Raw genomic sequence first — 14,771 nt, 5'->3', positions numbered from 1 at the left:
GGGCCAGGCACTTATTGGTGTCAGCAGGAGACATGCAGCCGTGTTAGCTTGCCTAGCTTGGCTTTAATCCACAGGGCACAAGGAAGGTCAATCCCTTGCCAGATATGGAAGTGAGTCATTACTCGATGAGCTGGGTATGGATAACATAAACGCACCGCCGTACCTGTAACAGGGAGCAGCACAGCTCTCCATAAGAGCAAGAAGCCCAGGCCAGGGTGCCGAGTGCCGATTGCACAGCTCTTGTTCGTGGTGGTGAGCTGTCCCTCTCTGTCCCTCGGAGCTGCTTGGCTGGGTGAATGGTCCCCATCATGAGTAATGGTGGCGCAATCCGGCTCCTCTTTAGAAATGACATTAAGAGGCCAAATCTTTTCATTCTCTTGTAACAGGCCAGATCCTGCTGGCTTTCCTTGCCACTGCTCCAGGCGTACACAGGTGAGATTAGGGTCTGGCTCAGGGACTCCAGATTGAAGTGGCCCTGAGCCCTGAAAAAAAGTCTGTGAAAAAAGCCAGCCAGGTTGGTCTCTGCCTATAACCTTACCCCTTAAATGAGCCCCCATCAGAATTTAGCTGGCCGTGGGTTTGGTGCTGTGCTGGGCAGAACAGAATCTAATTGTCATTAGACATGAGCAGGCAGGTCTTAGAGGCTTCCCTCCCGTGAACAGTTCTGAGGAGTTGGAAGTTGCTGTTCTGCATTCTCTTGTCCCTGCTTCTTTGCTGGCATCTGCAAAGGACATGTGGTGGGGAAGTCAGAACCCCTGGTTCAAATCCCAGCTCTGGTCCTTAGAAGGACACTTCCCTTTCTGGGGTCTGCTTTTTTTTCTCTGGGAGCTGGGGAAGGTAACATCCACATCTCAGAGTGGGGGCCAGGTTTATTTAGTCTTTGTGATGTGCTCCAGAAATGCTAAATCTCCACAGAAATAAAAGATAACTTATGCAATGTGCACAAAGTTGGGTGGTTTCTCCAGGGGTGTCCTCGAAGCCCCAGATGTCCCAATTTTATACGAACGGAAATGATAATCAGAGCTTCATTTTATGTTTGTTACCTCTCACCCCCCTCTCACTTTTTCACACTTGGTATCTGATCACCCTAATCTACACTTGTATTTGTGGCAAGAGTTTCCCATCCTGGCTAACCTAAACAGGCTCCTCTGGGGGTGGATATGGTGCAAGCCCTCATGTAGACAGGACTACCGCTCCTACTAGCACTGGTCATGCTACATTAGGATCACTGACAGCAGGACATTTTTTGCCAATGAACTCTAGTCCGGGCAGGGCTGCGTTCCTCCCCTCCTCGGGACAGCAGACACCCTGCTGACAGAACATCATGTGTTGCTTTCTCTGCAGCAGCAGTTCTCAAGCTATGTATGTTTTTTAAGAGATCCAGCAGTCACTCCCTAGCAGCTGGGGTGTGTTCAGAAGGGCTGTGCTCATCCCGGAGCTGGGGGAGGAGTAAAGGGGCCAGCCAGAGTCCTGTCATCCCAGAGCCAGATTTTAGTTGCTTGGGCTCTCCTCTCCCCTTCCCCAACTTTCAATCCCTAATCAGAAGGAAGCCCAGGCTTGCGCTATCCTTTATCTCCTCTTCCCCTAGTCCCTCATTTGGAAGTTCCAGGGCTCTGTCCATCCCTGAAGTGGCAGCAGCACCACAGACGTAAGAGTGGTAATAGGGCACCAAGTCTGCTGTGAAATGTGATATTAACAAATGTCATTTTTCACACTGCCACCCTTCTGCGCTGCTGCTCATGTGGCACTGCCTTCAGAGCTGGGCAACCAGCCAGGAGCGGCTGCTCTCTGCTCTGCCTTCAGAGCTGGGCAACCAGCCAGGAGCGGCTGCTCTCTGCTCTGCCTTCAGAGCTGGGCAACCAGCCAGCAGTGGCTGCTCTTCGTGCTGCCTTCGTGCTGCCTTCAGCCGCCCAGCAGCTGTTGTTCTGTGCTCACCTTGGCTACGTCTACACGTGTCCCAAACTTCGAAATGGCCATGCAAATGGCCATTTCGAAGTTTACTAATGAAGCGCTGAAATGCATATTCAGCGCTTCATTAGCATGCGGGCGGCAGCGGCGCTTCGAAATTGACGCGCCTTGCCGCCGCGCGGCGCGTCCAGACGGGGCTCCTTTTCGAAAGGACGCCACCTACTTCGAAGTCCCCTTATTCCCATGAGATCATCGGACCTGGTCCTGAGATCATGGGAATAAGGGGACTTCGAAGTAGGTGGCGTCCTTTCGAAAAGGAGCCCCGTCTGGAAGCGCCGCTGCCGCCCGCATGCTAATGAAGCGCTGAATATGCATTTCAGCGCTTCATTAGTAAACTTCAAAATGGCCATTTGCATGGCCATTTCGAAGTTTGGGGCACGTGTAGACACGGCCCTTCAGAGCTGTGCAACTGGTCGGCAGCTGCTGCTCTCCACTCTGCCTTCCAAGCTGGGTTGCAGTATTTGTTCTCTGGGTGGTAAATGACTACAGACACAAAGAAGTAGGACATGATCAAATAAGTTTGAGAACCCCCTGACAGCCCTTACCGCTGTCACCATGCAGGGCTTGCTACAGATCAGCAAGAGGTGCCCCGCCACAGCCCTTTTGTGGCTTCTAGGTTTCTGTGTCCTGTGTTACTTTGCAGGTGCTCAGACCAGAGTATTTTAGAGTTCCCTTCTGGTCTTGCAATCCAGGACTCTGTGCAGCCTGCAGTGGACAGCACTGAGCCCTGGTCCTGAAACCTGATCTTCCAGAGTGCAGCATATTGTGCTGCTGCTTCCAAGCAGCCCCACATGTAGGCTGATGATGCCAATCGCTCTCACAGAGACCTCTTTTCGGGGCATCTACTCCAGCAGCAGAGGAGTGTGCAAGCCAGCATAGGCCTGTTGCCAGTGACACTATCATCTGGGTACAGGGTGCTACTGTCCCACCCCAAAGTAGTGCTGGGGGAGCAGCCGAGCTGCCTTCCATAGGGAGGTGGGTTGGAAAGACCTTGTTGGCACACACCACTGAGTGAGTGGCCTGTTTGGCTACACTGCATGCTCTTTGGGGTAGAGTCTGTCTCTCTTCTTGTTCTGTGGATGTACAGCTCCCGGCACAGTGAGACCTTGATCCCTCCCAGTGCTGCCATGGTACTGATAACAAACACCAGTAATTCAGAGAGTCTTCAGGCTGGAAGGGAGAAGGCAAAGCCTGTATCAGCAGAGAGCTACCTTAGCAGCACCTCAGACCCTCTGGGACACAAGGCTGCACCATTGTTGCTGGAAGGGGGCTGAAAATTGAACAGCTGTGGTTAGAATGCTGGGGCATTGTCCTTCCAAAGAGATTCCAGCCCGGAGCAGGAGTGAGGGGCTCGGCTGGTGGAGGGCAAGGGGATCTTTGCACAATCAGACGCTCTCCTGGTGTGGGTTATGTACAGCCCCATGGCGGCCTGAGCATTTCCAGCTCTGCCTCCATGTCCCCATCTCCCTGGCCTACACCTGGTGCACTGGGGCCTGTATAGTCCCTGTGGGATTCCCAGAGCAAATGCCTCTCTGGCAAACAAGCAGGGAGCAGTGGAGTCTAATGATGCAATCAAGCTGGGTCTAATTCACGCTCCGTCTCTGGCCATTAGCATGGGAGCCAGAGTAATGCTCACCTTCTCACCTAATGAACTGCACCGTGCCCACAGGGCTTTCTCAGCTCTCTGCTGTTTAGCTGGAGATGATGGTTGAGGACAGGGCTGGGGGAGTCACGGCTCAGTAATGAAAGGGGAATGAGACACATAGGTGGAGGAGCAGGCTGGCTTAGCTGGGGCCCTGACAGTGGTGTCACCTCACTAATAAACCTGGCGTGGGTGACTGATGCCTTAATTAGTGGGACACTGAGGGGCACAGGTGGTGCAGTTGCTGGCAAGATTGCCTGTAGCTCTCCAGAATGGGATTGCTGATGGCAACCCAGGCGGGAAAGCTTGGGGTACTTTTCATCACCTCTTTGCAGCATGTGACCAATCGCTGCTGTGAACAGCTGAGGTGGGAAGCCTGGGGAGACCTTCACTTTGCCCTGTGAGTTACCCTGCTGAGCAAGTATCAGAGATGTAGCCATGTTAGTCTGTATCTTCGAGAACAACAAGAAATCCTGTGGCACCTTATAGACGAACTGATATTTTGGAGCATAAGCTTTCGTGGGCAAAGGCGCTTTGTCAGATGAAGCAGGTCTTTGCCCATCAAAGCTTATGCTCCAAAATATCTGTTAGTCTATAAGGTGCCACAGGACTTCTTGCTGTTCCTGCTGGGCAGGAATTCTGGGTAGGGTGAGGAGTGACTCTGCATCAGTGGGTGTTTGCAGGTGTCAATTTTTCTCATGTTTGTGTGGCAGGAGGGTTGTGTTTTGCATGTAGGTATGTATTCCGGGGCAGTGCTGTGTGTGTTCAGACCTCTAGGCATACAAGTGGCTGTACTTGTCCAAAAATGTGAGCAAGGGCGGTGTGCATCTTTTGCACAAGCGTGGAGCTTTGAGAGTATTTATATCACCACAATGCCTCAAAGCACTAGGGAAGGATCAGGTTCCACTTGTGCTAGATGCTGTACAAACAGTGGCATGAGGATGACTTCAGACGGAAGGATGAAATAGACAAATGGGAGCGGAGGGTGGGAGAATCATCCGTTGTTGTTTCTGCTGCAGGGCTGGGGTAAAGGAGGAGTTGGAAAAAGGCTTAGAGACGCTGCTGCCCAATTCACTGCATTGTGTTTCTTTGGTGGGCGGCTACATTTGGTCCTGAGTGGTTGACCCAAGTCACGCAGGATAGGAGTCAACTGCCCTGTCCTCGCAGGAAACAAACTAGGCCTTCCGAGGACAGGCCCCCACACTTCAGACACAGTGAACACTTAGCTTTACCGCCCCTCAGCTTTACATTAACATTGTCTGTAGCACTAAAGCAAACGCTGATGGCAAGGTGACCTGAGCGATGGGAAGTCTGGGTGAAGCGGAGCCCAGTCAGCCAAGGAGAGTTGCGCGTGGGAAGTCTGCCTCTCCAGCCCTTTCCAGACCCTGAGCGTGTAGTATTGTTCCCTAGTTTTCTGTGTGAGGTCCTCACAGAAGGCCTCTCTCTTGTCTTGGAAGATCTTCCTTCAATGATCTCTCTCTCTTTTGCTCCCCTAGTTTTCCAAGGACATCCTGGTGAACATTTATTCAGCTTACATCGATAACTTCCTCAATGCCAGGGATGCCGTACGAATAGCCAAAGAAGCCAGGCCAGCCTTTATGAAATTCCTGGAGGTAGGTCGCATGGGGGAGGGGGACACTGGAGGGAACAAATCTGCATTTGTCTGGCCAGGATTCTTCCTTCCTCCCTTGCAGATATTTGGGCCACCTCCTCATCTGGTGTGAGTCAGTGTCACTCTAGAGCCTCATCTGGTGTGAGTCAGTGTCACTCTAGAGCCTCATCTGGTGTGAGTCGGTGTCACTCCAGATTCTCAGCTGGTGTGAATTGGTGTGACTCCAGATTCTCAGCTGGTGTGAGTTGGTATCATCCCATTGATTTTATTGAAGATACACCCTTTTACATCAGCTGATGATCATCTTGCCTCTTGTATCTGAGTAAGAACTTTCATCATTCCCATCCAGTTCCTGCTGCTCCAACAACCCAGTCCTGTGCTGCTGGCGCTAGTCTGACCCCATCGGAGGGACACGGCTCATTCACCATTCTCACTGAGATCCTAGTTATTCTCTGCAGACAGGGCCATGTAGCAGGTTAGCTCTTACGGCTCTTTGGTCCAGGCTCAGGGAGGCTGGCAGACCCAGAGCGAGGGAGAGGAGTTCTTCACGCCCCCGTTAGCCATGCCGCCTCAGCTGAGTCTTCAGTGGTGGAGGCCAGTGTCAGGTTTTGGCCTGGGATTCCCGAGATGCTAGGTCTGGTCTCCACCTAGCTGTGGTTATGTGCCTGATCTGTATGTAGCCCATCCTGAGCCTCACGAGCACAGGACCTGGATCAAGACTCCATCCAGTCCAGTGACAGTGGCCAGACCCAGATGCTCCGGGGCCTGCAGTGGGCAGATGGGTTATTCTGCCCCAGATTAGCTTTCATCATGTTCTCTGCTAGCTGAGCTCGCTGAAGCCCTGAAGGACGAGGTTTAACATCCCTTCCAAACCTGAGGCCACTAACACCGGATATTCTCCATGTCTGTGTGAAAGCCTCACTGACTCTTGCTACGGTCTCAGCTGGGCTCAGCCAGTCCCTGTGAGCTCTGGGGTAACCCACCACGCTGGCACGGGGCCTCATGGATAACCAGAACCCACCTCTCTCCCTCCCCTCTCCACCCTTCTGCAGCAAAGCATGCGGGAGAACAAAGAGAAGCAGGCGCTGTCGGACCTGATGATCAAGCCCGTGCAGAGGATCCCGCGCTACGAGCTGCTGGTGAAGGTGAGGCAGAGCAGGTCCAGCACACTGTGAGGGGACAGGAGGGTTTCCAGAGCAAGGTGACAGCCCACCGAGGCTGGCCGGGCACCCCCTGGCCTGTAGGGTCTGAGAGGAAGGTGGTGGAGCAATCTGTGTGGCCAGGCAGATGGGCAGAGCAGTCGGGGAGAGGAGTGAAATCAACCACCCATGAACTTTGGGGGCTCCAGCGGAGTTCTTGTCTGTAGAGTTGGTCACATTGGGGTTGGACAGAGCCCCCGGGACCACTCCTCGGGAGCGATCCTGCGCGAGGGAGGGCGGCTGGGTGAGCCAATAGGCCTTTCTGGACTGTGCCTACGTTGGCTTTGTGCAGGCCCACCGAGGGCGGTGTGAGTCGCTGGTGGGAAGTCAGGCTGTGGAGCTCGAGTCCAACTCAGGTGTTTACAAGCTGGGTTGGAAGATGTTGCAGCCTCCATGGCCTGTTGAGTTCAGTAGGACCTATGAGTGCTTTGCCCGCCTGAGAAGTGACCTTCCACTTCCCTGGGCCTGTGTACACTTCAACCGAGTCAGCAGAGCAGGGCTGGGCAGTGCCCCGGACACCTGTGTAGAGGGGGTTTAATGCCTTTCCAGCTGGGCTGGGAGCTTGTCTCACCTGACTTTGAACGCATTGAGCTATGTCTACACAGCTATTAAGGAGGGTGTCTGGCAGCATTCCCTGCAATCTGAGCACTTGGGTGCCTGTCCGGGGGAGATTCATGTCGTTCATGTTGGATGTCCAGGGGAGGTTCACCTTCTAATAGGGATGGCTTACGACCGCAACGTTTACTGTCCCAGGGTGCAGAGGTGGGGACTGATGGGTGGGCAGAACACGCTTAGCCTGTGGCTAGACTATTGTTGCTATTTTGGGATATAAATGTATCCCAGAATAGCAACTCCAGGGCTAAACGCCATGCTCAGCGCTATGCTGAGCACGGTATTCCGTTTCCACTGCCCCTCGTTGTGAGACTGGGAGCAGAAACCTCGATATTGCCCCTTATTCCAAACTTCAGTGCCATTTGGACAGCCCCGCGTTCAAAATAAGGGAGCTTGAAGGTAAGGTTTGCATTGTGCAAATCGCCTAAGTTATTTTGAGTTTAGGCTACAGTGTAGCCATGGCCTCAGAGATCTCTTCCAACCCAAACAACTGCCTCGTCCCCTCTGTGGTTTCCCCTTTGGGAATGGGGAAGGAGAGCAGAGAGAGATGGATGCTTGCAGGCCTGATGCCAGAGCTGCATTCAAGCCACTGTCATGGAGTCTCCCTCACTAGCTGTGAAGGAGAGACATCCTGGTGGAACTCAGAAAAGCGTGGCAACCGGAAGCATCCTCAGAGCTGGCTGTCAGTGTTCACAGCAGTGCCAACAGCTGCCATGGGCCCCAGGGCAAGGTGGGAAGGGGGCCTGGCTCCAAGCCCCAGAAAGGGGGCGGGGAAAAGATCAGAAGGGACGGGGCCAAAAGCAGAAGGGGCGGGGCCAAGGGCAGTCCTCCACGCTGCCCAGATTGTGGCTCTGAGGGCCCCAGCACACTCCCTCACAGCCGTGTGCAGCCAGGGCAGCACTGCCAGTGCTTTTTTTCTAGAAAAAAGGGTACCAGAACTCAGTCCCTCACAGCCCAAAACCGCCCCCCCGCACCCCAGGCTTAACCACTCGCAGCCGCAAACCACCCCCAGCCCCAGGCTTAAACCCCCTGCAGCCCCAAGCCACCCCCTGCTCCCGCAGGCTTAACCACTCGCAGCCCCAAACCGCCCCAAGGGTTAAACCTCCTGCAGCCCAAAACTGCCCCCGCAACCAAGGATTAACTTACCTTATCCAGGAGCTCCACATGCTGCCACCCCCTGCTGCTCCTTTGCTGAGCTGCCATCTCTTCTTCACCATGGCTGCATGGCTCTCCCCAGCCTTCATACTCCCCCCACATACAGCATGGCAGGGTCAGCTCCAAGTGCCCTGCTGCGCTGAAACAATAGGACTCAATTTAATTGGTTTAACAGCCAGGTCCCTCCTGCCGGCCGTTAAACCAGTTCAATCGAGTTCTAGTCTTTCAGTGCCAGGGAGCCGGAGGAGTGACTGGCAGGAGTGGCGGGAGCTGCAAGTGGCTCCTTAAAGAGCCGCGTGCAGCTCAGAACCACCCAGCCAGCTTCCCAAATGGCACCACTGCTGACTCCATGGGCTGAATAAAAAGGCTACGCAGGCCAGGAAAAAAAGTTGCTGGAATGCTGTTCCAGTGCGTTCCAATGGACAAAAAGCCCTGAGCACTGCTGTGGTGTTTCAAAGGGGCCCAGAGCTCATCAGCCACCTGAGAGCTCAAGTTCTTTCAGACCATCCTGCCACCACCCCGATTCCATTCAGCTCATTCAGGGGTTTTACCAGCATCTCTGCCAGTCCAGTCTCTCCCCTAGTGGTTGGAAATGAGTCACATTTTGTCCAGCCTTCTCTAGAAAGCCCTGGATAAAGGCAGCAGCTCAGGGTTCAAGGCACAGCTTGAGACAGTTTCAGCAAAGCTTTTGAGAGGTAGCCGAGCTAGTCTGTATCTTCAAAAACAAGTCCTGTGGCACCTTATAGACTAACAGATATATTGGAGCATAAGCTTTGAAGGGCAGAGACCCTCTGCGTCAGATGCATGGGTCTTTGCCCACGACGCTTATGCCCCAAAATACCTGTTAATCTATAAGGTGCCACAGGACAGCTAAACTTTTGTTATTTTTGCATTTCAACCATCTGGAGGCCAAACCTGCACACAAAGGCTAACAGATGTGCTGTGGAAGCTGTCACTGTTTGATCTGGGATGTCTGGATTTCACAACGTATAATAAGGGTTCCAATAGACTGGACACCAGTTACGCCCCAGTTTGACATGCCGCCACCATTGCTCCCTGTAGGATGAGTGCTTGGGTGGCCATCCAGGAGAGATTCAGGTGCCACCCAGCTGATTAGCAGAGCACCCACAACTGGCCCACAGCCAGCAGCGTGTGTTTCTATTGGTGGTGCACATCCCCATATGCCTTGGTGCACATAACAAAATTTATTCTGCCCATGAATGGGTAAAATTAGAGGGGACATGGGCAGCCATCTCTGGAGTAAAATACCGCAGCATTTATTAGTGGGAGTCAGGAGGAAGCCTCTGTACCCAGCTAAAGCTACAGAACATATTTTAAGGAAATAAAATGCAGTTAGCAGAGCTTGAATTCAACCAGGGCTAGTGCTGCTACTTATGTGCAAAGTCCTGCAGGCTCTCAAATGGCCACAGTAAGTTCAGGCTGCTCATTAGACAGCTCCTCCAAGAGACAGCGCCTGCGGACACAAAGGGCCCCATGTGCCACAGAGTCAGAGCCACTGTAGATATTTATAATATGCCACTTCCCACAGCAGCTGTGGTTTCCCTGGCTGGTCTGGAACTCTCAGTGAATCTGACTGCTTAGTCTGTGAGGGTTTTTTAGACAAGATCATAGTCCAGCTTTTGTTAACTTGCAACATGCAGGCCGCTGGTTTTGACCCTTAGTAATTACGTGTTTCTGCTGCCGTCAGTTCATCTGGCAGCGCTCCTCTGGGCGCGCACCCACAGTGCATTATCCTTAAGTCTTCAAATGCCAATAGTTGCGCGGTCACCCTAACCTAATTATGGCTGTGTTTTAACTGGCTGGCTGCTAATGAAAATCAGGGATCCACACCAGTCAGTTTCTCCTGTCTTGTCTTCATTTCAGTAATATTTGCAGGCTCTTGGAATGATCTCATTGCTGCATTTACAAGTAAATACTGGGTTTGTTCTTCAGACAGACCCAGACATCTGAGGTTTCTCCAGTGAATTAAGCCAAGGGGCATTGCCAAAGCTGTCAGGGTGCAGACGCCGTGCAGACAAGAAGCAAAGTGTAATTCTCCCGGCAGGGGATGCCGTTCCAGGAGAAACTGGCAGAATTTTTAACCACTGCCTACAGGCGGTTGGATGGGTTGTCAGTTTCAGCTCCTATAAACTTCTGGAGCATCTTCAAAGTTCTTAAAGGCCAGCTGTGAAATCTGCTTTATCACTAGCTGCCTGACCAGGAAAACTAAAGACCTCCTTCAACTTTTTTATCTTGAGCTCTGGATTATTCCTGTTCAGTGATTTAAAAATAATTCTGCTGAAAGGATCGAGTGTTAAGTATTAGGAAACAAGATTCTGTTTACTTTAGCAGAAGCATAAAGCTGTTGACAGGGCTTGCTACCACAAATGACTTTTATTTTGGGTCTTTCTAAATTTGCCGTATTTCGATCCTCTAAATAAAATAAGCCATTGTGAGAAAGTAAAAGCAATTGCTGACAACAAATTTAGATTGCTTGGTCCATTTAGCTTGTCAAAGAGGAGGTTGTGGGGTGGGAGGGTTGGAGGTCTTGAGCATGGTTTACAACTACCTATCTAGGGAGACTTCAGAGAGAAAAGGTCTTAATTGAACCCCCAGTCACTGCCCTGTGAAAATAATGGGAACAGTGGGTGAAAACTGAGTGGGAAGAGGATTCCTTACCAGCCTGCAACCAATAGCTTTTCATCTCCATTCTGCTGCTGTCTATTGTAAAGGCTTGCTGGGGTTCCATGTACTGCACAGTCCCATGATGGGCTGTTCCAAAGGCAGCTGATGTCGATCTGAGCACTCAGAAATGCATAAGATGCTTCCACAAAACGCACAAGACAGAAGGCAGTTCCTGCTCCAAGCATTGTAACAACTAAAATCAGATTGTCGCAACAAGTGAGGGGCATAGACAAGAGTGGGCTGGGGGGAAACAGTGGCACTAGTCTAGTGTCTCTGTGACTCAGTATTAGGTAGCAACGTTCTTCGTCAGCCAGGGGAGTTATCAGTCGTGTCCAAATCAGTCTTTAGCCTTTGCTTCTGGGTTCTGTGGTGTGCCCATGGTCGCTGGAGGTGCCCCACTAAGAATGCTCAGTCAGGGCAAATGTAAAGAAGGGGGCAGACAATCTCCCAAACTGGTGGTTTGTTCTAAAAATTAGATTCACCAAGTCAGCAACAAAGCAGCTTTTACAATATTTTACTCGTTGCCCAGAAGCCAAAAATACACCTCCCCTAGAGCAATCCAGACCTGGGCTCCCATCCAAACAGCCAAGTCAAATATGAGGATTACTTAAAATCATATTCACCATAAATAAATATTCATTACCATCCCAAGAGATTGGACAGATATTCACCAGGTCAATGACTATTTCAGATCTTACTCAAACACATACCAACAGCCAATTCTTACAACCGTAACTAAGATTTATTAAAAAAGAAAAGGAAGAGCTGTTGTGATTCAAAGGTTTTTATACATACAGATGTGAATAAAGTTCTTAAGTCAGTTTCACAGCAGAAGTAGTGAACTACTGAGTTCTAAAAAGTTCTTCCAGAATCAGTTTAACAGCTTACGGCCCATGTAGTTTGTTCAGATTCTTCCATGAGAATTCTCAAGATAGTCCAGAAGACTTCAGTTTTGTGATGTAAGCTTTCCCTGTTAAAGTTTAAGCAGATCTGAGATGATGGGATCAGGTCCTAGAGTTGTTTTATAGGTCTCGGACAGGCTACGATCATCTTTTGATAGCCAATAACACAGGGGGCATTCTTTGAATGAAGAAGAGGTAATATATATTGTTGCTTAGAAGTAATCCTCCTATTACCATATATACACAGGTAATTAGTTGCACTGATTAGTATAACTGTCAAGCAATTCATAGACCATTTACTATAAGCTTCAAAGAGAAATATAGACTGTCATATTATTACAATCAAAGTTTCATCTAATATTATTCTTCCCTTTTGATCTCAGAATAAATGGAATAGTGGGTAGCCCATCGTGTCCAACTATGACGTCTTCAGCTTGCACATGCTCATCGGTTGTGGACTCGCATATGGCTGAGGAGTACAAGCTTTGAATGGCATAGGCGTTCACAGTGGGGGCAAGGGAATTGTCCTGGCTCTGTTGGTGCAGCTGCCACTGTTGCTTTCTTCCTCTTACGAGCATCAATGAGGCGTACGCGTCGCTGCTCTTCAAAGTTGTCATACGCGTGTCGTACGAGAGCACGCCAGCCTGTTCGGTCTTTTCCATGCTGCTCTCGCTGATCTGGTTTTAAACCAGCATGAGCAATGTTGGCCTTCACGCAGTCTTTATGCCTCTTGCAAGGCCTACCTTGATTCCTTTTGCCCTGGGAGAGTTCACCATAGAGGAGTTGCTTAGGGATTCTTGACTCCTCCATTTGTATGATGTGTCCTGTCTAGCGAAGCTGGGCTTTCAGAATCATGGCTTCGATGCTTGTGGGTCCTGCTCTGTCCAGGACTTCCAGGTTCGTAACTCTGTCCGGCCATCGAATGTGCAGTATGGACCTCAGGCTGCGTGTATGGAAGCGCTCCAGCAGTTTTATATGTTTTCAGTACCAGGTCCAGGTTTCACAGCCATACAGGAGACTGGTCAGGACTACAGCCTTGTACACTTCCAGTGTAGTGGACACTTGGATATTGTGCTGATTCAACAGTCATGTTGATTAGTGTTGATAAATGGAATACAGAAACAGAAATTTAGCATTGCCAAGCTGATTAGATCACATTGTTAAAATCTAACAAGATACAGATAAATACAAGGTGCTACAGGACTGCTTGAATTTCTTTGACAGGCAAATAGATTTAGTATTTACTTCTAACTTTCTGACAATGCAGAAACCTTTCCCACTTCACGTGGCTTTGATAAAGAGCCGTAAAAAATGTAGATCTACAAAAATTGACCCTATTTATCCCTTCTGTACTTTCCTAATACGTACTTTAAACGCTGATTTTAGGACACTTAGCCTTCTGGTTGCTTAACCCTTGCTGGCTCAATGTCACATACGTACATTGTCCAAACAACCAACACACTCACAAAGTTCCCAGGTGGGGCATTCTACCTAGCTGCAACTCCCTGGGCTTCCCACCTGGCACCTCCCTCCAGGAGAGTCTGTTTTCCTGCAGCTTCTTCAGCCTCTTTCTAGGGCACATCTGTCCCCTCCACTGTTGGATCTGTCCAACTCTCAAAGTCCTGGAGCCCAGCCCAGAGATTTGAGAGGGGCTGAGGGAGTGGTCAGCTGGCCAGCCAAGTCCAACCTGCATGTGTTAGTTCAGCACCTCAGCTCTTCTTGATCTCCCAGTCTGGCCTCTCCGTTTAAGGCTGTCTCTGAGCACATTGCTGGTGCTGGTAGTCACAGCTCCTCTCCGGGCACGTCTGCAATGCCCTTCACCATTCCACACTTGATTCCCCCTCTCTTTTCTCATCCGTCGCCATTCCCTGGTTCAACCACACAAGGTTCCACCTCTCCTGCAAGCTCCTGCGCTCGGCTCGCAAACATTCCATGCTACAAGCAGCTGACCTCCAGCTTGCTCCTGGCTGATGCACTTGGTGGGGTGTTTGCCCCTGGCTCTTGAGCAATAATAATAAATGGAGATACACATCTCATAGAGCTGGAAGGGACCTTGTGGAGTCCAGCCCCCTGCACTCTTGGCAGGACCAAATGCCTCCCCCCCAGCAGCTTTCTAAATGGCCCCCCTCAAGGATTGAACTCACAACCCCACATGAGCAGGCCACTACTCAAACCACTGAGCTGTCCCTCTCAAAAGCTGCGTCTACACGTGCACGCTACTTCGAAGTAGCGGCACCAACTTCGAAATAGTGCCCGTCGCGTCTACACGCGTCGGGTGCTATTTCGAAGTTAACTTCGATGTTAGGCGGCGAGACATCGAAGTCGCTAACCTCATGAGGAGATAGGAATAGCGCCCTACTTCGACGTTCAACGTCGAAGTAGGGACCGTGTAGACGATCAGCGTCCCGCAACGTCGAAATTGCTGGGTCCTCCATGGCGGCCATCAGCTGGGGGGTTGAGAGATGCTCTCTCTCCAGCCCCTGCGGGGCTCTATGGTCACCGTGGGCAGCAGCCCTTAGCCCAGGGCTTCTGGCTGCTTCTGCGGCAGCTGGGGATCTATGCTGCAGGCACAGGGTCTGCAACCAGTTGTCAGCTCTGTGTATCTTGTGTTGTTTAGTGCAACTGTGTCTGGGAGGGGCCCTTTAAGGGAGCGGCTTGCTGTTGAGTCCGCCCTGTGACCCTGTCTGCAGCTGTGCCTGGCATCCCTATTTCGATGTGTGCTACTTTGACGTGTAGACGTTCCCTCGCTGCGCCTATTTCGATGTTGGGCTGAGCAACGTCGAAGTTGAACATCGACGTTGCCGGCCCTGGAGGACGTGTAGACGTTATTCATCGAAATAGACTATTTCGATGTTGGCTGCACGTGTAGACGTAGCCCTAATGAGGGGCTATTTGGGTATCTCCATCAGAGGCCTGAATGTGAAAAGTTTCCATTTGCTTTCCTCCCAAGAACTTCACCCAACTTTTCTTCCCCTTCCTATGGAGTTTGCTTGTTC

The 14,771-nt window shown here is 51.0% G+C and overlaps 1 protein-coding gene across 1 annotated transcript in view; it reads left to right on the top strand.

Annotated features, from left to right (window-relative positions):
* ARHGEF17 (Rho guanine nucleotide exchange factor 17) overlaps positions 1-14,771 on the top strand; it is a 222,470-nt gene that overhangs the window by 164,071 nt on the left and 43,628 nt on the right. The window contains exons 4-5 of the mRNA XM_074979935.1: positions 5,107-5,223; positions 6,275-6,367. Of these exons, the coding sequence (XP_074836036.1) occupies positions 5,107-5,223; positions 6,275-6,367 (210 nt within the window). The remainder of the gene's footprint in view (positions 1-5,106; positions 5,224-6,274; positions 6,368-14,771) is intronic.

Source organism: Carettochelys insculpta, chromosome 1, assembly GCF_033958435.1.
Source record: "Carettochelys insculpta isolate YL-2023 chromosome 1, ASM3395843v1, whole genome shotgun sequence".
Lineage (NCBI taxonomy): Eukaryota > Metazoa > Chordata > Testudines > Carettochelyidae > Carettochelys > Carettochelys insculpta.
The sequence above is the reverse complement of the archived record's forward strand: the minus strand, read 5'-3'. Positions and strand labels throughout refer to the sequence as shown.